General features: G+C 41.4%; 2 protein-coding genes across 4 annotated transcripts in view; both read right to left on the bottom strand.

The window, feature by feature from the left end:
• chd5 (chromodomain helicase DNA binding protein 5) overlaps nt 1–21,076 on the bottom strand; it is a 38,622-nt gene extending 17,546 nt beyond the window's left edge. For all 3 annotated transcript variants that reach the window (XM_004547437.6, XM_012918201.5, XM_004547438.5), the window contains exons 1-12: nt 19,918–21,076; nt 13,302–13,450; nt 8,345–8,563; nt 7,523–7,641; nt 6,709–6,950; nt 6,502–6,614; nt 6,228–6,354; nt 5,739–5,905; nt 4,567–4,785; nt 1,196–1,402; nt 579–790; nt 206–337 (exon numbers count right to left, since the gene is read on the bottom strand). In XM_004547437.6, coding sequence (XP_004547494.3) covers nt 206–337; nt 579–790; nt 1,196–1,402; nt 4,567–4,785; nt 5,739–5,905; nt 6,228–6,354; nt 6,502–6,614; nt 6,709–6,950; nt 7,523–7,641; nt 8,345–8,563; nt 13,302–13,450; nt 19,918–19,984 — 1,973 coding nt within the window. In that variant the 5' untranslated portion in view covers nt 19,985–21,076. The remainder of the gene's footprint in view (nt 1–205; nt 338–578; nt 791–1,195; nt 1,403–4,566; nt 4,786–5,738; nt 5,906–6,227; nt 6,355–6,501; nt 6,615–6,708; nt 6,951–7,522; nt 7,642–8,344; nt 8,564–13,301; nt 13,451–19,917) is intronic.
• Nucleotides 21,077–21,209: 133 nt separating this feature from the next.
• rpl22 (ribosomal protein L22) lies at nt 21,210–24,555 on the bottom strand. Its single transcript, XM_004547436.5, has 4 exons — nt 24,421–24,555; nt 23,901–24,011; nt 23,494–23,618; nt 21,210–21,389 (listed from the first exon to the last, which is right to left on the bottom strand). The coding sequence occupies exons 1-4, from the start codon at nt 24,508–24,510 to the stop codon at nt 21,248–21,250; spliced, it is 468 nt and encodes a 155-aa protein (XP_004547493.1). The 5' UTR covers nt 24,511–24,555; the 3' UTR covers nt 21,210–21,247.
• Between the last annotated feature and the right edge of the window lie 850 nt (nt 24,556–25,405).

Below are 25,405 nucleotides of genomic sequence, written 5' to 3'. Positions count from 1 at the left end.
AAATTATAACGAAGCAACAATTTCATGTCACAACAAATGACTCTAACGGTTGTCACAGACAGAGGGCGAGGATGAAGGGAAACAGCAGCAGATGTAGGCATATGCTTTTGTTTACTTTTGTGTGCAGGGGATTTCTGTGTTCTCACTGTCATCTTCCCACCGTGAGAAAGCTACTTGAAAAAGGTACAAAACACAGTTAACTAACCTGTGATCCCAGTAAGAAGCTTTATGACTTTCATAATCTGGGATGTCGAAATCATCCACCTCCCAGGTGCACTGGTCGTAGGGCAGGTCTCTCCACTTGATCAAGTAGTGCACATCACCATCTTTATCAAAACTACAAAGCAGAAAACAGCTGCAGGTTTTATAAATTTATCACACTGATCATTAAACAGACACTGAAAAACAACTTGATATGAGACCGCCATATGGAAGATGTTTCTTTCTGATCATTTAACTGTTATACAGATATATTGTGAAATGTTAAAAGCAATAATTAGAATATCTGGTCTATAAAATGTATGGTATTTTAAATACATCCTGAAAACCCTGGTCTGAGAGTCTGTGTGAGCAGCTACCTATGATTGATTATCCGGTGGATAACCATCCACTCTGGTTTAATGCCATAACGGTAGAAGCGCTCCTCCATCGCAGCATACTGGGGATCTTTGCTCTTTCTCTTCTCACTGTTGAGCTCCTCCTCTCCGGAGCCGTAGTCATATGGCGGGGGCTCGTCCATGTCGTTCTTACGCTGATAGTTCCGGTACATGACCGTGTGGTACAGCTCCAACTGCACAACCAGCAACAAAGCAAAACTATTGGTTTTGTAAGTTTCCTTCAAGCACCTCCTTGAGCAAAGTAGGTACAAAAATGCAATATATTATTTTCCATCTGTAACAATGAAACTGACTTAATTAGTTACAAAAAACCCAGACTGATATTAATAAAGAAAAAGTTCGTGTAAAATAAATTAGGTGCTTTGTCGAGCATTTGAAGGAAAACTTCTCCATGAAAAACTGAAAAATAGATTTCATGTAACATTGTGTTTTTCTAATATTATATTAAAAAGTAATAGATCATCCAGTAAAATCCTCCCTTGGCTCCTTCGGTTTGTTCTATATTTAACAAAGAGAACACTTTGGCCAAGAAGAGCAGAAATGTTAATTTGAGACTGGACTGACTTCTGGCATCTCACCTGCAGTTCGCTGACCCAGGAGCAGTGCCAGTACGAAAGGCCAGCCCACTTAACAAAGAACTCCCTCTCTGGGCGGCCCTTGAGCGGGGGGTTGGTGAGCGGATCTGTTGGCTTGCCATCAGGTCCTGTAGGTGGTTCGGCTGGCAGCGGAGCTTCTCCCCACGTCCAGTGCATAATCTTTTGTACTTTTCCTTTAAGGGGAGGGCACTGCAAGGAAAAAGTAAGGTTCTGTCACACACACAGCTCTTCTTAGCTTCTGACTGAGTAACAATAATGAGTTTCTGTAAAAATATGAAGATGAATATGAAAGTCTTTGACAAGCAATCACCCTCCTAAAGGAGACATACAGTGGGGCAAAAAAGTATTTAGTCAGCCACCGATTGTGCAAGTTCCCCCACTTAAAATGATGACAGAGGTCAGTAATTTGCACCAGAGGTACACTTCAACTGTGAGAGACAGAATGTGAAAAAAAAATCCATGAATTCACATGGTAGGATTTGTAAAGAATTTATTCGTAAATCAGGGTGGAAAATAAGTATTTGGTCACCTCAAACAAGGAAAATCTCTGGCTCTCACAGACCTGTAACGTCTTCTGTAAGAAGCTTTTCTGTCCCCCACTCGTTACCTGTATGAATGGCACCTGTTTGAACTCATCATCTGTATAAAAGACACCTGTCCACAGCCTCAAACAGTCAGACTCCAAACTCCGCCATGGCCAAGACCAAAGAGCTTTCGAAGGACACCAGGAAAAGTATTGTAGACCTGCACCAGACTGGGAAGAGTGAATCTACAATAGGCAAGCAGCTTGGTGTGAAAAAATCAACTGTGGGAGCAATCATCAGAAAATGGAAGACATACAAGACCACTGATAATCTCCCTCGATCTGGGGCTCCACGCAAGATCTCATCCCGTGGGGTCAAAATGATCATGAGAACGGTGAGCAAAGATCCCAGAACCACACGGGGGGACCTGGTGAATGACCTGCAGAGAGCTGGGACCAAAGTAACAAAGGTCACCATCAGTAACACACTACAACGGCAGGGAATCAAATCCCGCAGTGCCAGACGTGTTCCGCTGCTGAAGCCAGTGCATGTCCAGGCCCGTCTGAAGTTTGCCAGAGAGCACATGGATGATACAGCAGAGGATTGGGAGAATGTCATGTGGTCAGATGAAACCAAAGTAGAACTTTTTGGTATAAACTCAACTCGTCGTGTTTGGAGGAAGAAGAATACTGAGTTGCATCCCAAGAACACCATACCTACTGTGAAGCATGGGGGTGGAAACATCATGCTATGGGGCTGTTTTTCTGCCGAGGGGACAGGACGACTGATCCGTGTTAAGGACAGAATGAATGGGGCCATGTATCGTGAGATTTTGAGCCAAAACCTCCTTCCATCAGTAAGAACTTTGAAGATGAAACGAGGCTGGGTCTTCCAACATGACAATGATCCAAAACACACCGCCCGGGCAACAAAGGAGTGGCTCCGTAAGAAGCATTTGAAAGTCCTGGAGTGGCCTAGCCAGTCTCCAGACCTCAACCCCATAGAAAATCTGTGGCGGGAGTTGAAAGTCCGTGTTGCTCGGCGACAGCCCCAAAACATCACTGCTCTCGAGAAGATCTGCATGGAGGAATGGGCCAAAATACCAGCTACTGTGTGTGCAAACCTGGTAAAGACCTATAGTAAGCGTTTGACCTCTGTTATTGCCAACAAAGGTTATGTTACAAAGTATTGAGTTGTATTTTTGTTATTGACCAAATACTTATTTTCCACCCTGATTTACGAATAAATTCTTTACAAATCCTACCATGTGGATTCATGGATTTTTTTTTTCACATTCTGTCTCTCACAGTTGAAGTGTACCTCTGGTGCAAATTACTGACCTCTGTCATCATTTTAGGTGGGGGAACTTGCACAATCGGTGGCTGACTAAATACTTTTTTGCCCCACTGTATTTCACATTAACATCAACAAGCTAATGTGGCTGAAACTGCTGTAGGTGTGCACACTTATCAAAGTGAAAGAGGTCACCCTTTATCTGCTCTGGCTCTCTAACAATGTATATTTATGCATCATTCAATTATGTATCAGTGACAGCGCTCTGGTAATTATAATCAACATGATGTAAATGTGTCACGTTTGTAAACAACAAAGAGAAAAGACAAGACTGAAAAACAAAATAATTTGAACAAAATCACCAAAGAAAATCCATCCATTCCCTTTCGGGGTCGCTGGAGCCTATCCCAGCTGTCATAGGGCGAGAGGCAGGGTACACCCTGGACAGGTCACCAGTCTGTCGCAGGGCCAACACACGGGGACAGACAACCATTCGCACTCACATTTATACCTAGTGGCAATTCGGATTATCCAATTAACCTATCCCCACAAGCTGCATGTCTTTGGACGGTGGGAGGAAGCCAGAGTACCCGGAGGGAACCCACACAAACACGTGGAGAACATGCAAACTCCACACAGAAAGATGGTGGAATTGAACTCGGAACCGTCTTGCTGTGCGGCAACAGTGCTAACCACCGTGCCACCGTGCTGCCACCAAAGCAAATGTTAAACTAAATATCGTTGTGCACATATACAATTGAGGTTTACTTACACTCATCATGGAGATGAATGTCATGCAAATTTTGGGCTTTTAATGATTTTTTTTAACTGCTCTTTTTCCAGGATGAATGATGAATGAATTGATAGCATACATCTTTATTGACTTTAAAACAATAAGATTTTGGTGCACAAGTTTGTATTTATTTTCAATTTTCTCTAATGCACACAGGGTCAAAAGTATGACAACAGTTCTTTGAAATGGATACAGTCGGTTAAGATTGAACTTCTGGAAAGGGCTTCCTAAAACACAGACCTCGACACTATTGAAAATTTGTGAAGTAGGCTTAAAAACGGGGTACTTTCAAGGAAACCAACCAATTAACTTTATCAATTCTGCCAAGAAGAGTTGTCAAATATCCAGCCAGAATTATGCCATAGGTTTGTTTATGACTACCAAAAGTGTCCTCTCAAGATGCAACTTGCTAAGAAAAGTTTATCCACATATCATTGAGAGTATATGGATATATTAGAAACTACAAGAACTGTGTGGATTATAGTAAATCTAAAATAAATCAAACTTGTGCACTCAGTTCTTGTTTAAAATCATTAAGAGTGTATGCTGTACAACCATTTATGCTGAAAAAAAAAAAACCAGTTCAGAAATCCCAAAGTCCCATTAATAGCATTCATGTCCATCATGAGTGTATGTAAAATGTCCAGTTGTTCTGACTACAACATTTTCATGAACCTATGCCTAATTATTAGCCATTTTAAACAAAATAATATCAAATACTACGGCGACTGAGATGAACTTACCATACAGCGCGGACATAACCACTCCCCATTTGGTATCTCGGGAAGCGGCGGGTTGAGGCAGTGGATATGGTAGGATGATGGGCAGGTATCGCAACACAGCAGCTCTCCTCCATCTTTACAAACTCTGCAAAACTCCATGTGGTCATCCTCTTCCTCACCTGGAGCCTCCTCCTCATCTTCATCTTCATCTTTGGCCTCCCACTGGATTCCCTCCTTCTCCTAGAGGACACAGTTGATGTGGGCATGTTAGGGAGTAAAACTAAGCATACATATTCAGTTTAACTCTGACTATGTCAATTTTTCAGACATAGAGATATTCGCAGAAAGTAAAGTTAAGATAACAAACATCGTAAACACTGACAGTCCAGTTGTTCTTAATTGCGTGATTTCTTGGCTGTTTTTGTGCACAGTCGGGAACAGTTTGTTTGCAGCTTATACACAAAACCTGCTCACAAAGTCAAAAATTCCTCTTAATAGTCACACAGCCTACAGTCTTTAAATGCTGATCACAAACACTGCTGCACGTTAAGGCAGAAGTCAACTAACATCGTAAGAATAAAAAGCCATTAAAAACAAAATAATAAAAATAACCTGAATGACTCCTGTCAGCACTAATTGTCTAATATCTGAGGTAATGAAGGATTTTAATCTGTTTGTTCTACACTGGGTACAAAGTAACAGTGACCTGAGAGCAACTTCCTGAACTCAGATGGCAAAACATATTCAGGATGGATAATAATGTTTTTTTGCCTTATTTATCACCTGATTTCCTCACAGTGAGCACAAATCTCTCCGCCTGTGATTTCGGAGCAGGTGTTAACAATACTTCTGAGGGAGTTTCAATCCTTAATAGATGAAAAACCTGACCAGCAAGAAAAAGTTAAAAGACTTCCTAAAAATGAATACTAAAAATTGCATACAGTTTTTTATTAACATGAAAAGAGTTCAGCCTCGTTAACAAACGTATCCTCTGTTAACCCCGTTTTATTGACTCTGTATTCACATCAAACTTGAGCTGATGGTTAAAGATGGTGCCAACAGTTCAGGCTGTTACATTGTATAGCCCTGGACTAGTTGCATCAAAGATATCACCAAAAGTAACTCTCATGAATCCAACTTGGGCAGTCACCACCTTACAAAATGTGTCAGTCTGCTCAAACTAATGTACTTACACAGTGTGGACAGCTCCATTTTCCCTCTGGGGCCTTCTCCAGCTCAGGGTCCAGACAGACCAGGTGGTAAGCTCTGGGACAGGTGTCGCACAGGATGATCTCTCCACCCTGCTGGCAAACCTCACAGTAGTCTTGGTGGTCTGTCTCATAGCCATCACCGTCCTCCTCTGGAGAAGGTTACAGAACAATTAAACCTGGGCAGTTCCCTCATATAGAAAGCCACATAGATATGGATGCATAGATAAATGCAAGATAATTACACATTAGAATCCTCTATATAAAAAAAAATCTTAATGAGTATAAGCACACTAGCTGCTGTGGAAGACCATCTGCCTTTAGAAAGCATTCCCGGAATAAATAAAGCTTAAAAAAATACATTTTAATTTACTCATTACCCAAAATCAAACAGTCTGGTTCTGAGGGATTTCAATGGGATTTTAGAGGGAAAAACACACCACAGAGCATGGCAAGAGTAGACAATAAACATACTTTTCCTTTTTTTCCGCCCACGTCGGGCCTTTTTCTTGGTGGCGGCCCCCGAGGTATCAGAAAGCACAGAGGCACTGTGGATGCTGATGTCATCAAAGTCTGACTCCTCTAGGAAGTCCTCCTCACTCTAGAAAAGCAAACACAGAAACTAAGGAGCGCAGAGCTACAGAAAGAATTAAGATAAACCAACTTTCACAATAAGTGCTGCAAACAGGCCGGTGGCTTTGATGTCGTTCAAGGGAAAGCTGAGGGAAAAGGGTTCTGCAAGACATACCGAGGATGCTTTCTTCTTCTTCCCACTTTGGCCCGACTTTGATTTGGTCTTCTTCGGCTTGGGCTTCTTCTTCACTTCTTTCACAGTCTTACTTCTCTTTCTAACTCCTGGTCCTGACACACACAGAGTCAGTCGTGAGATCTGTTAATCAGATGGCATTCTTGCTATCGTTTCTTAAAAATGATCTCGCTTTTTATTAGGTCTTACCCTTTCCCTCTTTGGTTTTGGCTTTTTTGATCGGCCCCAGCTGAGAGCTCAGCTGGCTGCTGCTGACAGACGTTGGCTGTGCCACAGTAACCGTTTCCACTGCAGCAGCCACAGCGGCGGCCACAGCGGTGGCAGATGCACCTTTGAACGGGTTGTTGGCACTGAACTCCCGCCACTTGGCCCCTAACACTGTCATCATCTTTGACATGGGAATCTTCGGGTTCTTCTTGGCAATGAGAGGCCTGAATAAAACCAGGGGGAGATGAAACAACAATGGCAGCTTTATTATGTCACACTTCATTCCTGTTAATAGAAGCTCTGCTTCCCACAGCACTGGAGGGAACTGGGTCTTGATTTGCTGACACTCCACTGCCCCTTAAGTTTTATTCTCCCTGCTTTGCTGTGTGCATGTCATGTTTGCGATTTGTCAGGCAACAGCTTGAGGTTTGGCACGCTGGCCTGTGAAAGATAGTGGGTCAGAGCACCGAGTCCCAGAGCCTCCTGGCTGTCACAGGCATCCAGTAAGCAGCTGACTACACACAGGGGGCACTGCAGGAGCTCATGCTCCACTTTGTCAGAGCAGAAGCTTAGCCGAGCCAGACAGCCCCAGGTGAGACAGACTCTTTATACCAACAGCCGAGCTTTCTAGCTCAAACAAAAAGAGCAGTGTTTGCTCGTCACAACACAGTCTAGTCTCACAGTGGAGTTTTGCTGGAAGACTCTCAGAGAATGACTTTGACAGTCCAGAGAAACTGAGGCAAAACAAAGCACTTTAACACAATGAAAGATCATCCAGACAAAATTAGATGCTTGCCTGAGGAACTGGCTGAAAGCCTTGTAGTTGGTTATGGTTTTATAGTCATCCTCAGTGAAGCCATACTGAACATCTTCAAGACCCCATTCGTGCATCAGCTGGCTCGATGATTTGGGCTCCTGGGGGTGTACAGATAACAGATCAACGCACATATGTTAATGATGTTTAATACATGAAATGTGAACATTAAAGTTATTTTAATCTTTTACCCTTCCACATCCACAAACAAAGCATTACACGCCATGTTTTCACGGTCTTTCGGTATCAGACACTATTTTTTTTTTCAAAGCAAGCCTATAATTATGATAACTATGCTAAAAAGTTAAACACCTTCCCCGACTTCATCTACCATTAGTCAATTGAGACTTAATATTAAATTTAGTCTTGGCATCATTACGTTTTTTCATTATCGTCAGATTACTGTATAAAGAAACGGTCACTTATTTTGATAAATGTGATTTTTACACATGCAGTACCCCCCTGAACTTCTCTAGAGATTAGCTGACAAAGGTGAGAGAAATGCAAATGTGCATTACAAAGGGATCAGACTCTAAACGCTCTTTAACCTGCCGGTTTCCTCCATTTGCACATGTGAGAACAGCAGGTAATTGTCCAGCAAATTCACAGTCCAGCTCCCTGCATATTTCACCCGGGCAGCTCACTGACCTTAACCAAGTGGAGTTAAAGCATGGAGAACAGGGCTGGTCTTGTGCTGTGTGATAACAACTTTGGACAATTTCTGCACACATTACCTAGAGCCCCCTACAGACTTTAATGTTCATTTGAAACACAGTCATGTCAGCATCATGAACATACACTTACTTTCATGTTACCATCATCGTCGTCATCATCGTCATCCTCTTCATCTCTCTTCTTCTTTCTGGGCTTTTTCTCTTTCTTCTCCTTGGGTTTCTTCTTCTTCTTCTTGGTGGGACCATACATGCTGCTCTCACTTTCGGAGCCGATTTCCGGACGTTCCCGTTCCTCCTCCACCTCTGAAATCTCTTCCAGGTCACTGTCAAGTCGTGCCTGAATTGTTCCCTGGAGGATTTTGAGAAGGTAAAAAAAAACCCATTACATATACACCAACAACCAGCATGTTGTTTAATTGTGCAAAGGTTAATATGTCACTCTTTCTCAGTCTCAATCTGGCATCTTTACAGGCTGAAAGTATATTTTAGTATATTTGGATTTATATTTTTACTAAATGAAAATGTTGTCTAAGCTATTTCTTTGATGTAGTGTAGAGCTTCTGCCAAGCAGCTATTTTTATAAATGTAAACACGTAGAATCTGGCTTTGAATCTCGCTTCAGCTCTGTACCTAAGGGCGCGAGCGTGACTGACTAAAGCTGCCATCAAAGCCAGATTCCTGAGACACAACTAGATTCCAGGTTTGGATTTTACAAACAGCAGGACAAAAGAAATCTAGGCGCAATCTTCTGAGACCCAATTTTATATCTAGCGCTAAAAAGGTGGGGATAAATAAAATACTAAACTTGATAAAGCAAATAAGCATGACATTAATTTTGCCAGGGTGAGGGATTAGAGCTCCCACAGAGGCCACCCACTCTAAAAACATATTCTGTGAATGCACTTTAAAGCAGTTTAGATAAAAGCTACTACTTGATGGCATTTGCATAAATTAAATGACATCACTCGAAAGTGTCGCTGCCTTGCTAATATGATAACTCTTCTGCCTGTGATGAAATATTTAAATTAGTACAAGTAAGCAGTGACTTGATGAAGAGTCAAGGCGGCTGCATGGTCACCTTTTAAATGTGCTTTTACATGAAATGAAAACCCAGAAAAAGAGCACTTCAGGTACCCAAGCCAATCAGAGCTCAGAGTTAATCTGTAGCCTGAGTTGCATCCTACTGGTTTAATATGAGACATCTGGAAGGCTGTATGGATTTAACAGTTAACAGGTGTTGTTTGTGTGACCAAGAGTGCTGCATATGAACAAATTTGCTAGTGGTTGCTCACGATAGTATGTGCGCATGAGTAAGCGAGAGAGGGAAAGTGTGCTGTTTCTCTCATCATGCACATGCCACCTAATTATTTGTGTTTGAATGTGGTAGGCCTGTGGAAGTTTCCATTTGTGCCCCTGTCTCTGACTGGGCACGTTCCTGTGAGAGAGCATTTTTGTGTGTTTGTGGACATGTTGGGGTTTTTTTTGAGCGTGTGTGTGTGGGTGCGCTCATTCTTTGTGAGTGCTTTCCTTTTTAAAAAAAAACAACAAAACGCTATTTTTGTGAGAGTTCCTCTTCGCGTGTGTTTATGCATATGTAAAACATGACTGTATGTGAGAGTGAACTTGTGTGTGCACATGCAGTGGAGCAAAATTAGAGCACAGCAGCTTTGTGCTCTGCTCGCTGCCTGTTGCTCAGCAGGCCTGTGTGGCTCCATGGAGAGACTTGCAGGCGTTTCGCTCTGTAGCGCAGTGGAAAGGCTCACGTTGCCGCAGCGCCCGCCAACCCTACCAGCAGCCTGGCTGTGTTGCCATGGTGACCAAATTTGAGCAGTGTCTGGCTCTCTCTAACTCTCTCTCTCGTTCTCTCTCTTTCTCTCCTCCTCTTACTTTCTCTCCTTTACATCTCATAGCTCTCCTCTCTCACCCCTCCACCCCATTATTTTCTCTCTCACTCTATCTCTTAACTTCTCCCCCTTTCTCTTTCTTCTCTCACTCTTTCTTTCTATCCTGCCACTCACTCCCCCCACCCCCCACACACACTCTATCACAGCAGCAGCCAATGGAACAGCGCCATCCAATCAGACACGTTTGCATAACGAGCTTGTTATGCAGAGGCCTGTGGTTGCAGAGCCAGTGCTCCAGCACCCGTCTAGACAAATCTCATTTATGCATAAGAAGAAGAAGGAGGGAGAGAGAGAGAGAGAGAAAGAAAGAAGGAGAGAGAGAGAGTAAATTGAAGATTGTGGATGGGGGATGGGGTGGAGATGGAGGAGCAAAAAGCAAAGAAGCAGAACCACCATTGAGAGCAACTGCAAAGACAAGGTGAAACTGTGCAACAGTCTCTTGGTGGCCCTGAGTTCAATGTTAAACACATATCATAAAAGCAAAGGACACAACAGCACAGCAGCAAAGATGGTGTCTGTTCTTTCAGAGGAAAGAAAATCAGATAAGTGCTGATAACCTAATCAAATTAGATGCTTTCCCATAATGGCTCTGCCTTAGGGAGATTGGAGCGGATGCCACAGAAAATATCAAATGAGCGAAGAAGTGGATGTTCAATAAAATGTAGTGCAACAGGAAAAAAAAAAGAAAACTGCTCTAAGAATTTATTTTATGGTTTCTAAACAATGGCCTCTCCTTTTGTCCAGAAATCAGAAACAGCTCTTTGTTGACTCACAATCCCAGAGAGGATACTGAAGTTATAAAAACAAGACAGAAGCTCATCTCAAACCGACTGTATTTCAGCAAAATGTGAATGCTACAAGAACCAGCTACATGGTTTTTTTTTTATTGTGGCCAAAATGCAGCAGTTTCCTCTGCTGCTAAAATGAATTGTTTTCCATAAACCCAGAATTCACTGATTTAACAGATATTTTATTAAAAAGCCCATTAAATATCCTGTCATATCTACACAGCTCTTTGTTTCACTGCAGACTGGAGAAGACGAGTAAACACAGCGCACCTCTCTGTGGCTATCATTCCTCCTGCCAGTAGCTGTGAACTCAGACTGGGATGTGCTACTGACAGTCTCTGACCCCAATTGACTTTTGGCCCCTGTCTGACACCAGCCTTTGGGGAGTAACTGGAAGTGAATTACAGGAGCAATGGTTTCTCAATGGGAGGCAAAAAAAGACACAAATACAGCAAGGTGGGGAGCAAGAAAGCAAGACTGAAAGAAAGCAACAGCATCGTAATCAAAGCAAAGTGAGGTGATGCATGTGGGAGACAAGAGGAGAGGGAAGAAAAGGAGAATACAGAGCAGTGTCTGTGAGTTAGGGAAAGGAGAGTGTCACAGGGAGCCCCCCGCTTCATTAGCTCAGTGAGACCCAGAGCTTAGTGTTTACCACGAGCAGCCAAAGGGCCGAGTGGCAGCATGGTCAGCCAAACTCCTCACGGTACTGCTGGCATCTCCAGTCAGCGGAGGGGAACATCCTGGCTATGTCACTGACACGGTTACAGCTCGCCAACATGAGCGGGGAGATCACTGGGAATACAGCAAATTCCTGTAATTACTGAATAATAAATATTTCTTTTAGCCTCTGGGCTTTTGAAGAAACAAAACTTTTCCAGAAGTTAAAGGGCTGACTTTATTTGTAGGATGGCCCTTCAAGCTGCAGATCATGAAGTAATGCTGGATCAAATGCATTGTTTGGTAGTGCAAACGGGGTCATTCGTAGACTTATTAGCCCAAAGATAATCATCATCCAAATTTCAGCACTTTTAACCACAAGGTCACTGTATGAATAAAACTGGATCTCTAACCTAAAACTGCTGGTTTCAATACACTCTGCTTGTTTTTTCCCTGCTATACCCTTAGAAAGCTTATTTACGCTTCTTTTGATGGATGCAAATTTGTACAAAGAAAAGTTTCTACATAAAATGGCGTAAAACTGGGTAAAAAGATGTATTTTAGCAACTCTGGAATGACGCACTGCATCTCAGTTTTTCTACTATATTTTTGGTGCTCTAAATACTACAAAATAAAATGTATTTTTCACCATTATATTCAAGAGAAAGGAAACATGTCTAGAGCCAATATCTACAAAATTGGGCAGGTCATACAAATGAATAAATAGCACTAGAGGCCTGATGAAAAATATGCAAGAACCATCTCTTTAATAATAAATTGAAAATTAAATAATTGATCATTTATAAACAATGTCTCCTCAGAAAATGGAACTGAAATAATATAAAGTACAGTACTGACTTTAGCATCCATCCATTTTCTAAAAAACTGACTAATGAGGGTACACTCTGCACAGGTAACCAGTCAATCACAGTGCTAATGCAGCAAAACAGATAATCACACACTCTTGCATGCCCATGACCCATTTAGAATCATCTATTGACCTAAATCACTTTGATATGAGGAACCCGGCACACCTGAACGAAACACGTGGAGACACAAAGAAAGTGTCCAACCTCCACACAGACAAACCCTGAGCAGAGGGGTTGTAACCTCCTTGCTGTGAAGAAGCAAGCGCTAACCACGACACTACTGTGCAACCTCTTAATGCTGCAATTTTTCCTTATTCTCTAACTGTCTCCTTTAGCCACATGTGACCTATTCAGCAAAAGCAGCAGGCGTTCACCTCATAAGCTGTAAAATTATCAACATCACGCTGGTGTTAATGCTCTGAGCCAATCAAGTCTCAATCCTGCTATCTAAATATTGGAAATTAGAGGCTAGAGGCGAAGGACTGTCAAAACCGCTCTGTCATAACTCTCACTCCCGCTACTGGATAGGCATGAACACATTGCCTCTGACCTACAGTCCCTGCCATCAGCACCAGCACCACAGGCACAAATCTACACTCTAAACTGTCGCTTGGAGCCCACAGCTTACACTGGCAGTAACAGTGACAATGCTGCCAACCTCCCCTAAGCCTGAGACAGTCCACTGCCTCTCATTTAGATTACAGAGGCAGTCCAGCAGCCAAAACACACCTTTGATCCAATTGCAGAGACATCAAAAGAGCGATGGTTTGAGAAATAGAGAATGCAGGATATGGCTAGAGCCAAAATGCCTGCCAAGCTGTTGTGTCCGAGGTCTGGACAGATGGTGCTGAATGTGAATTATGCCTTACCTCTTTTTTCCTCTTCTTAACTTTCGGCAGTTTTCCCTCCTTCATCTTTTTGGGCTTCTTCTTTTGTTGTTTGAGGGACTCGTCGTCAGAAAAGAAGCGGTCGAGAGGTGTGAGGGGAACTGTGTTGCGCTCACCTTCGTCATCCTCATCTGAACACGGGGGAAAGGAGAATTATTTGCTTAGTACACTTAAACGACACCGATAATTCAGCTTGTAATAAGACTAAACTGACACATTCAGCCTGACTCGTACATTTTTCTGCCTCAGTGAGTGGTTATTCAATTTTTTGATTTTGTTTGATCAAAGTGAGGATATGAATCTACTCTGAATTAAACACCTTTGAGTTTTGAAATTGGGCAGCAAAACAAGAGATGAAGACGTAACCCCGGGTTCTGGGAAATCGAAATTTCTGACATTTCAGACAAAATGGTTAATCAAAAAGATTAAAAATGAACAATAGATGTTGCAAATATTCATTTGCTGCAGGCTCTACTGTGAAAGCTCACCACGATGAAAAGTCAGTTAGCCTCCTGTGAAAATAACAATGATGAATCAATGTCAGACCAACAGGAGCACTTGGCAAAATCAACCTCATAATCACACATCATTGAGTGTGCATCAACTTTACCCATCAAAACACAAATAAATGGAGTGCGTGCCCTGCCGCTAAATGGGAACTCCCTGGAGGACCACTGAGGTATACTGAGCATATCTTCTGCCTTTAATGCTTGCTGGGACTAAAGGGACCTGCTGCTGGTTGTCAGCTGTACCGCCTCAAAGCTGCTGTGTAAACGTGCTGACTGCTGAGCACAGCAGACTTTGCTGATGCCACAGTGGGTCACAGAGGAGTAAGTAAGGGAGAGAGACAGTCCCAAACAATACATCTCTGTAAAAAGTCACACAGAGAAAATATTGTACACACATGATGCAACTCTAGTGCCCCAAAAAGGTTTATTTAATCTCATTTTCCCAACTGTCTCGCTGTCTCTTCCAGTCTGTCTATCTGCATGTCTCCCGTCTCTCTGTGTCTCACGCAGACAGACTGGAGGGCATGAAATATGCAGCACATGTATCAGAGTCAATCAGCCAACACTAGCCCTGCAGTCTACCACTCCCCTGGGTAGCTGGAGTGAGAGATTGGGGAGGAGGGATTCCTGTGTAGTAGACACACAAACCTCACCAGCCACTTATCCTCTATTTAGCAAAGCTAGCAGGAGGTATTCCACGCATACACATACAGTACACTGATTTCAAAGCCTTAATCAGAGGCAATGTCAAACTCATTGTGCTGTCCTGGCTTCCAGATGAACTGTGTCATCCCTTCCTCAACCCTGACTGGGGGTAACTTGTGCTTTTCTTGGCCAATATTATTATAGGAAATGTGCTGACAGACATTTACTGCCTTGCTACTCATTCCTTCTTTCTTCTTGTCCCACAGACCTTGGTGTTTTTCTTCACTTTCTTTTTTTCTAAATAAAGCCTTGAGTTTATGTATTCAGTAGCTCAAACGGGCAACTCTTTTGTGTCTCAGATGCATGGTTAGCCACCTGCCAGGCAACTTATGACGACAGCACGGCAGAGCCTTACATCTCTCTCAGATGCACAGATGATGACATGGCTCAGGTGCAGATCGAGATGGCTTTGGATTACACAAAGCGTACAGTTCATATCTCTGTGCCCTTGGCTCTGCTTATTGTAAAATAAATCAATCCAACTTGACAGTGGTGATGCGGTGTTACTGATGTGGGGTTTAAATGGTTCGGTGATAAGCACCTAATTCACTTTGAGCAGACTGAGCTGAGTTCTTTTTAGCCATGCTGGTGCTGAAGCTCAAGGTCTGACAATGTCAGCCTCTTGGTTGTTTAACCTCTATGGTTCAGACTAAAATTTCTCAATAACTAGAGAATGGACTGACATGAAATTTGATACAGAAGTTCAAGGTCCCCAGCGGATGAGCCCTACTTTGATGATATTTTCACCATGAGTTCAGTATATGCAGTTTTAAATGAACTATTTCAACTGGTTTATTGTGAGATTTCATACACACATCCACGGCGCATTAATAATGATCTGTTCTTCTGCACTATAATCTAGTCGATTTTTTTAATTTGCAGAAAAAATGGCAGTCATACATTATTTTACTGCTGTACCATTGTGCTTTGTGCGCTCATTACTGTAATTAATGATGGCACTAAACTATATATATATGTTCTAAATATAAAATCTGCCAAACATCAGCCTGTAAGCGCTGTAACTGGGGCCATGTTAGCTTGCTGACATTTTTTTAACAGAACCACGTGCTGATAACAGATTGTCAGAGAGTCAAATAAAATATTGAACACATGGGTTCTCAGTAATCATTTTTTGTTACACAGGAATGTGTCACAGCAATGCAGCTCCCTGAAACAGCTCTGTGTTTATCACCTGAATTGCCTTAAAATCTGAACCCTGACTAAAGTAAATGGCCTGTGAAGTCCCCGTGGGGAAAGCCATCAGGGGAGAGATATTCTTTCTGCTTGGTGACTGGACCAGGCAGTGCCAGGTGTTGGAAGTAGGGGAGGTTGCTCAGTCATGTGACACACCGAGGTCTGGCAACAGATTGTGTTAGGAAGACGACCAAAGCTCCAGTTGGCAAACAAGCCTTCTGTAAAATGTGGCACAGACACAGTTCTGACCTTCCTGCAAGGGCTTGGCCACCAGACTGACCCATTAGAAGGGAGATTCATGAACGAGTCCCAAGTGAGGAAGATAGAGTTTACTGGAAAGCACATTAGTCATTTCTCTGTTGGCCCCTGTGTGGAAATACCCACTTAATGCTGCCCAGCATTGCTTCCCACAATGCAGGGAAGACGAGGCCAAAGGGTTTCCTATCTTCATCGATTAGGTACTTATGGCTCAGGCTTTAAATGCCTTCAGACAAAAGCATCCGTAGGCTATTATTAGAAAATGTTATCATCTAAGTGATGGAAGGATAAAGCCTAAATAGCATCATTAAATTGTAGTATATCTATTCTAAGGTCATAGCACATCCCATATAAACAGGTAGGAAACAGATAAGAAATGATGTTCCACTCATTTGCAAAAATATATTTAAAAGCATGTTTTTTTATGCTTACGCTACATACACACACATTAAGAAAAAAAAACTGTGTCAACTTTCACAGTGAGGGATCCAAAAATAGCCCCTTTTCCAACTGGGGATAACATTTGTAGGCACACAAAAGCCCATGATAATCTTTCAATTTTATGGAAGAACAAAGCAATTAAAACAGAAAACACAATGGAACAATCTGTGACAGTGTAAGTGCCCAGAGTGAAACAAAGGGACTTAGGACACTACGTGGCACAACAAATAAAGACTGTGATAGGATAGCATTTTGGGGTCTGAAGTCCCCACACAATGTGCTCCCACACTGTTGTGTTTTAATTGCACTGAAGTGTCTTCATGGTAGAAAACTCTGACCTGGATTTCTGACCTTGTCTATCACTTTGAAGCCTGCTGATGAGGTCATAAACTGTCTGGAAAGTGCTTCGTGTATCAGCAGCATAACAATTGATCCGCAGCATTTTGTTGTGATGAGTGCGTGATATGACAAATTAAAAGAAAGTTATTCCAATAAAACAGTCATATTTTCAGACTAGAAAGACTGACTCCCTTTTGTGAACAATTTCATGATGACAAAACCAATATGGACCACTGTGTCGGAGTTTCACTAGATTTACCCTCGAGTAGGTACATTGTGCGTCATCATAGAGGATCACACTGGTATTTATTATATTACAAGAAAATTTTTTTGAAGCCTGAAACACATGACTACAAAAATCCCATCAAAGCATATTTAAGCAATTTAAACAATTTCTTCATTTTTTTGACTTAATTAATACTGACATATATTCACTCACCTGCCATATTCAGCTGCAGCCTTCCTTTCTTATACATGTTTAACAAACTAATGCGTTACTGAGGACACACATCAGTGCCTGTATTCTCCCTCTAAATATGGATGGCAGTCACAGATGTTGCTCTAACTCCCCCTCTGACTCTCCGTTCTCTTTGTCTGCCTCCTTTTTCACTTGCTTACTGCTAAGATGCACATAAATGCACATAAAAACTAGCAAGTTCAAATTACCCTCGTCAAAAAATATGTATATAAACAAAAGAAATGTGTGTTTAATGCAAAAGATTTTCTCAAATAATGCAGATATCACAATACTCAGACCTTGTGTTAAACGCAGAGGTAATTTTTGAATATTGTGGCGTATATTACCTTTTTCTGTCTAAGAAATGGTAACCAGTGGTACCCTTGAATTTCGTAATTGTATGCATTCTACCTCATTTTTTGTGACAGCACTTCAAAGCCTCAGATGTTCAAGAGCTTTATAACACACATACGAAATGAGCAAGGATTGCAATTTGGCAACTCAGTACTGTGACAACTGCTCACAATTAAGCCACCGAAGTAGTGTCCCAGTAAATGACTTTTCGTCACTCCGTAACGAGCAATACCAAATACCAATGCAACAGACACACCAGCAAGATGTTTAATAAATAAAACTTCTTGTGCCTTCTTTCACATGTATTCTATACTCCACATCACTGCATTATTTGAGCAACACTTAAGACGAGGAGGGCCTGCTGCTAGAGAAAACATTGCATTGGATTTTAGAAGCTTCATTTCATGCTGAATCTACACTGATCGGCCAATAAAAAGCAGTCACACACTCACATATTTCATTTGATCATGGCCAGCATTCATCAAGGCATCATTTCAATAAGCTTATGCAATGTCACAACACCTATTTCCACCTAGAGCTGTGTTACTTTCATGCCTTGTATTGGCGATGGGCTTGACAGTCTGCTAAATCTTCTCTAGCAAATCCCAAAGATTCTTAGAGGGGTTAAAGTCTGTACTCTGCGGTGGCCAGTCCCTGTTGGAAAATGATGTCTCGTGCTCATTGAATTGCTCTTTCATGTTTTAACCCAATGAATCCTAGTACTGTCATCCAGGAAAACGTCTTTGTTATCGGGGAAGAACAAAAACCACTGATGGAAAAACTTGGTCATTCAGTATATTGAGGGAGTCAGCTGACCTCATTTTTTTGGGGTGATTTGACTTCGCTGAAACTAGCTCTCTGATCCAAAGCAGGGCTCTTACTTTCCGACCTTTCTGACTTTTGTTTTTGGCTTTGGAGTGTATTTTACAACCACAAACATTTTCCACATGTGAAAGTGAAGCAGAGGGCAAAGCAGGACTTTTTAAATCATGCCCTTGACATCAACAATCTGATGTTTGGAGCAAGCTATAAGAACTTTAAAATAAAAGGAACTTCATTGGCTGCACGGGACAATCTTATGTCTGGATATTCAGCTCAGCAGGCTGCAACAAGAGGGCACTTCATCACCTGAGCTGCTGCATCACTAGATCAAGAAACCAATCATTAGCAGTTCAGAACTGGGTTTGTGTTGCGCAGATGAAGATTCTGATGATGCCTGCTCTTTGGTGTACATTATGGACCACACAGTTAGCAATTTGAGTAAATGTCACAAGTAACCACAGCCATGGCTGCCAAAAAACTAAGACTGGGATTCCCCTGTGCCCTAGGATTGACACCTGCCAGAAAGTCTAACAAACTTACCAGCCAAAAGAAAACAAAAATGGCCAAAATTTGGCAAGTACCTTATTGTGCATGGTCATTAATTAGGGAATCTTAAAACCCCCTGTGACTTGATTTGATCTTGACCATTTTTTTTAAAGGAGGAAACTGTAGGAGCACTGAAAGCTGGTTCACTGCCAGAGTCGATGACATGTTCATTTTTCAGCCTGGAGAATTTTATTGCATAGGTTCTCCTGTATGAACTTGCTATGTGAAATGAATTAGCAGCACGCAGAGAATGTGGGTTAGAGTTAATTCCAGTTCGCGCACGACCCAGAGCTGAAGGGCTGCCGGTGACCTAACCGGTGTCATCAACGTCCAAGGCAAAGGAGCACACTTGATAAGCTCTGTTTACTGTAGCCCACACGTGGCTTTCACACCTCTGCGGCCATGCAGTGGGAGAAAAAAGAATTAAAGTTGAAACAGCTTCCTAATCACTAGCGCTAACGGCAGCGCATCATCCACAACAAAATGAACACGCACGTTGTCACCGGAGCCCCCCTTCTTTTTTTTCCACAAAAGAGCACATCCACGAGCTAAAAAGGGACAGAAAATCGCCAATGGACACACTGACACGGAAACGAGCAAAGTACGGGTTTTTTAACAGCTCTCTGAACAAAACTTGTGTTTGGACTCAAAGCCATTCACTTGTACACGCATGCAGTCTGTGAAAGAAAAGGCAGCCCACAGAAACCATGCAGCAGCGTTTCCATCGTGCCCCCAAATCAGGATGAATGTGAGGACAGCTGTGGGGGGGAGAGATTAAAAAAAAAAACTACAACCCTTTGCCACCTTTAAGACTGCAGGTCGTACAAAAAAAAAATAATAGCATGACTCTGCTTATTGCACCCCACCCCTCCTCTCCGGTCTCAGGAACGCAGGACAAGCCCTTTTCCCCGCATTCAAGGCGTAGCGGCGCAAAATTATCTGAAGGACACCCCGCCTCTCCCCTTTCCCTCACCTGGTATATCGTCTTCAAAATCCATGTCGTCTTGTCCCTCGTCTTCATTGCTCAGCGACCCCGGCATCTTTATCTCATAGCCCCCAAACCCCTTTTAGGCTGGGAATACTGAAAGTTAACCCTCCAGACGCCGCAGCACAGTCTCTTTCTTCACCCAAAAAGAATAGTATTCGTCGCTGTGAAAAATGTAAGATTTTTTTTTTATTTCTGTGCAACGAACATGGGGCTTTCTCTCCACGAGTAAAATAAAAAATTTTTTAAAAAAAAAATAAATATATATATTCCAATGATCTCTATCCAGGTCTTCCAGTCTGAAAAATAAGAAAGACAAAAATGGAACACACATGCCCAGATTGTGACGTCTGGTCTGTTGCCATGACGATGCATCCCATAATTTCACCCACAACTAGTTAGTCATACTCTCCTAGTTACCACTTCAACTAGTAGCGTGCAAAAAAAATGCACATCGAGCGCCGTGTGCTGCTAATAGACGGATGCACTCCCCGCGCCTGTCCATTTCCTTTTGGAAGTCCGGAGAATTGAGACAGAAACTTCTCCCACTTTCTCGCACAGCTGCTGCTCTATTCACTCACAAGCTCCACTCCAAAGTGTGTCTGCAGGTGGAAACACAGCATTGCTTTCTATTTTGAAGCCAAACCGTTTGTGTAAACGGACGTTTTGGTTGATTTGGACGTCAATTAAGGCATAAAACCCCCAACTAACTATCACCCGACTCGATTTCATCTTGCAAGCGACCACACTGTCCTGACAAAGCACACACAAGTGCAGGCTGATGACTGCAAGCTGTGAGGAGTCCTGACTGCCAGTGGTCTAACTGTTGTCAAGGTTACCACAGCTGTATCACAGGATGCCCCACAGAGAGCTGAGCAGAGGAAGTATCAGCTTCAGCGTCACTTTATCTTTTATCAAAATATACAAATGAAAGGCTGAGAGTTCCAGCTCATCCCACATCCTGCAGGATTTTAGGGGGGTGGGGGCAAATCACACAATGCAAATAAACATTTTTGTAACCAGGTGACAAAAAAAGCACCATCCCACATCAGAATAAAGAACCAGAAAACATTCCTAAATCTAAAAATGTCAGGTTTATATGCAATTTACACATGCAAAATTGTCATCATGCATCTAAATAGCAAGGATTATTTTTGAAAAACGCTAAATGAAATCAGAGTGCACAGTCACATGTTCTTATCTCTGTTTTTATCGTCTGTGTGGGATCCAGATAACATACTCAAACCAAATGTTTCCAAATAAAACAAGACCATGAAGGGTTTTCTCTCTAAGTATTTTATTAAGAGTGGCGTAAGGTTTAATCTTCGTCCTCTTCCTCCTCATCCTGGTTGATCTGGAAGTAGCGCAGCTCGTAGCTCTCCTTGGTGTTAGCTACCACCCGCAGCCAGTCCCTGAGGTTGTTCTTTTTCAGATACTTCTTGGTAAGATACTTCAAGTACCTGAAAATGGAAGCAGAGAGCAGAAGAGTGTGAGTCGATCTGCCCTTAGATTTCACAATTTATATACCGTAAAGCAGCAAAATCCTGCTGTTTTTCTACATTTATATGAAGGTGTAGAAATTGTTAAACATGGCATACAACAGTTAAAACTCTCAGTAGCCCAAATGCACAAAAAAAAACAGCTCTGTGCGGTTTTTGCCATAACAGTGACCAGCAGAAAAGTGGGATCACAAAATTAATTTGCTTTAGCATCAGCTCTAACCTAGGAGACCTACACTGGTTATACCAAATGCTTCATTTAAGACTGAGAGTGCCACAGTCCCCCTCTGGTGGTGGTGTTTAAAATTTACTGAACAATTACAGTATGAAGTGGACATGAAGGTGGTTAGGGAAAGTTCCAGAAATACACACAGATCCACGTAACCCAACATTTAAAAGATGTAGATTAGGTGGACATGTGTATGTTTTGCAACTTTGGTACAGCCGGTTTTAAAAATGAGTTCAAGTACTTTAATGATCAGATGTATAATACACATGCCATTATTATATCTAGGTTATTATACAGTTAATACTGTTTATTGTCCAAATAGAAAATTAGCATCATTATTAAGTGGTGGCTACAGCCTAATAAATATATATAACAAGATAAGATAACCATTTTGGCTGTGCCACTCTAATCAGTTACATTAAGTACTACACTTCACAGTAACATCTGTGTTTCGAAGGTGCTTGAGGCAACTGTTGTTGTAATTTGGCGCTATATAAATAAATCTGAATCGAAATTGAAATAGATCTCACTTTAAGATATTAGTTTTGGTTTTTCTAAATATTTACAAAACTTCAGACAAATCCACAATTAATACAATAATTCTGAAACTCTCATTATATGATTCGACTGCTTCATGTGTTCACAGAAGAACCTTTAAGCAGCAGGGATGTTTCTTCAGAACTGACTGCCAGAGGACGAGACTTCCACACTAGGCACATGTCACCAGAACCGATACTTATGGTACCTTTCGATGCCAACATTCTAAATACACAATGGTATTTGTATTTTCTTAGTACTGTAGACACAGTATGTAGACAGTATGGTCAAATAATAAATACTAGACTTTGCCTCCTGCACCTGACACGCGACACCCTAGTGAGTACTGACCTTACAAAATTTATGCTACAACCTACCTTTTTTTGTTTTGTTAAATCAACCAACAGGAATGCAGCATGAAATTAGGCACTGATCAATGACAATTTCACACACAAAAGAAAAATGTGGCAGTAAAACTTGTGAAAAAGGTAATGAATTCAAGCATAGAAGAAAATACTGTGCAGTTGGGGCAGCACGAGTACACATTAAAGATGACACACCATAGGAAGAGACTATAGTTGTGTGTCATAGCCTACGATTCAGTCATTTTTTATTGTTATGTCTACACACATCAAACTTGATGTTATGCCCACATTAGGGTGCAGCAGGACCTTGTTGCACAATGTGGCAAGCAATGATGAACTTATCTGATCCCTAAAAATCTTTTGTTTTTTTAAGCATTTTTATGAGATTTCTTGGCTTCTCACATAAGGTAGATACTCTCTAGTGGTGTATCTGTCCAGAGTATTTATTGCCACACTTGTGTGAAACCAGCTCATGTAATACTGGATAAATGTACTTGTGCTGGAACTGGAAAAAAAATCAGATCACAAGCTCTCAAATAAGTGGGAAACCACAAAGACAGCATGATCAGTCAGAAGACACATTCAGGCTGAGTATCAGTAAAATTTTGCAACCACTGTTAAAGTGACAACCAAACACAGCCATATTTGTTTGGAGTCTTCTCATGTCTGTTCATTAAGTCTATTAAAATATTACTGGGGCTGAAATGTCAAATGTGTTTCATTTCCCTCAATATTACATTCAACAGGATTCTGCATACTTCTCTATTCCACACAAACAACAGAGATTTTCTTAAAAACTTAACATTTGTCTTTTTAGACATTGAAGCAAGCACTGTGCACAGTATTTACTGAGGATTGCTGGTATGATGGCAAATGACTATGACCAGTTAAATAATACAATATGGCATAGTTGCACTGTTTTTCTTTTATTTACCTCTTTGAGAAGGGAACTTCAGAGTTCACAGCAATTTTACTCTTGCTCCTCTCAATGGACACCACACCACCACCAAGATTTCCAGCTTTGCCGTTCACCTTGATACGCTCCTGCAGGAACTGCTCCTGCATGTGCAGAGGACACAGCAAGTCACACACAGCAAGCACCAGAAATGAAGGCCTCTTTATGAACTACGGATCAGAGTTTCTTATAAACATATGACTGACATCTGTCTTTTTTTCCCCCTCTCTCTTTTCTTTTAATATCAACTGACTGGATCCTTAATACAGGGCTTTGATTGATGCCCCTTATTTGACAGTAGTGTCTGACACAGAGCATTTGTGTCTGACAGCTGCTACACTGATTACCAGACAAGATGTCATTTCTGTCAGAGGTGATCTACTCACGAAGTTGGCAGCATCCATGATGCCATCCTCAACAGGGTGGGTGCAGTCCAGGGTGAACTTCAGGATCTGCTTCTTCTTCTTCCCACCCGGCTTCTTAACCACCTGCCTCTTCTAACACAAATGGAGAAAGTTGCTTAAACTCGGAAAACCCCCAAAGCGAAGCGTAAGGAAGCAACAATAGTCTTCAGATATCTTTATTAGCGGTTAGTCACAGCGTGTTCAATATGTTCCAGACATTTTATACTAGCATTTCAAGTAAATATCGTAAAAGAATGTTGCAAAAACCACGAACAACTGTTTACGTGCACCCTGTTAACCCTCACGTCGATCGCTGCTAGCTTGCGCTAACAGTTAGCAAAACGTGGTTTGAGACGAAACGTTAAAAAAGGCAAACAAAATCGCACGTGAACACTCGTTTCTTCTATATTACTGTGCACACGTATATACAAGTCTATAAATGGAAAGACAAGCTAAAATAAGTGGCCTGTGTGCACTTTTATTTGGTCGGGCTACTACTCACAATCGGAGCCATGGCTGAAGAATTCAGCGAAAAGGGAAGGAGCAAAGGCTGCACGGGAAATATAAGAGCCGGCCGCAAAATCGATCGCATCGACTTTTCTAGACTCGATTATGTTGCACTACATAGAAAAAAGAAGGTACGAGAAATTGTTAATGCCACTTAAAGTTGCACCAAATGTTAACTTTGTTCAGTGTTCAGTAGTTTGTCAGCTGGAGTGGAACCAGACATAGAGAGAGATTATTGCACTTACAACTATAAAATTCCCGGCTAAAATGTTTAAAGTATAACAGATTTAATGGGCGTTTTAAAACCTTGATGTTGGGCCAAGTAAGCCAATATTTCTTTTTTAAAAATTTTTTGATTTTGATTTTTTTTTTAACTGCCCAGAAAAGTGCATTTCAAGATGGCTGCGAGACGTTACCCTCCTAGCACTTAGCTACACAGCTTCCTATTAGGTGCTGGTTAAGTATGTAGTTTTTGTATTATGTAGTAGGTTTTAAAAGGGAAACATAATTTTTTTTTTTAGAAAAGTTGAATAACATCAAACACATATGTAATAACCTAACTAGCATTATGAATTATAAAAGAAAATAATAAAAGATATTCTACCATTATTATTATTACATTATAAATAGTAATAATATTGTAATAGTGTTATGCAGGTTATCAATATACCTTCAAAGGTGCTAGAAGACATTACAATTATTGTGATTACATATTACAATTTTTTATGTGTTTTTGTCATTATACTCTGTCATATGGTTCATAAAATCTATATAAAAGACAGACTGACATGTGTATGTGTGTGTGTGTGTACATACGTTACATTTTGAACCAATAAAACAAGTTATTTATAGGATATATTTCACTGCAAAAGAAAAAAAAATAATAATAACAATAATAATATTTTGGCAACAAAAAAGTTTAAAAGACTGTATTCAAGGTACAGTGCAATAAACTAACAGTATTACTAAAAACAAAAAAA

This window comes from Maylandia zebra, linkage group LG5 (genome assembly GCF_041146795.1).
Source record: "Maylandia zebra isolate NMK-2024a linkage group LG5, Mzebra_GT3a, whole genome shotgun sequence".
In the NCBI taxonomy this organism is placed as follows: domain Eukaryota; kingdom Metazoa; phylum Chordata; class Actinopteri; order Cichliformes; family Cichlidae; genus Maylandia; species Maylandia zebra.
The sequence above is the reverse complement of the archived record's forward strand: the minus strand, read 5'-3'. Positions and strand labels throughout refer to the sequence as shown.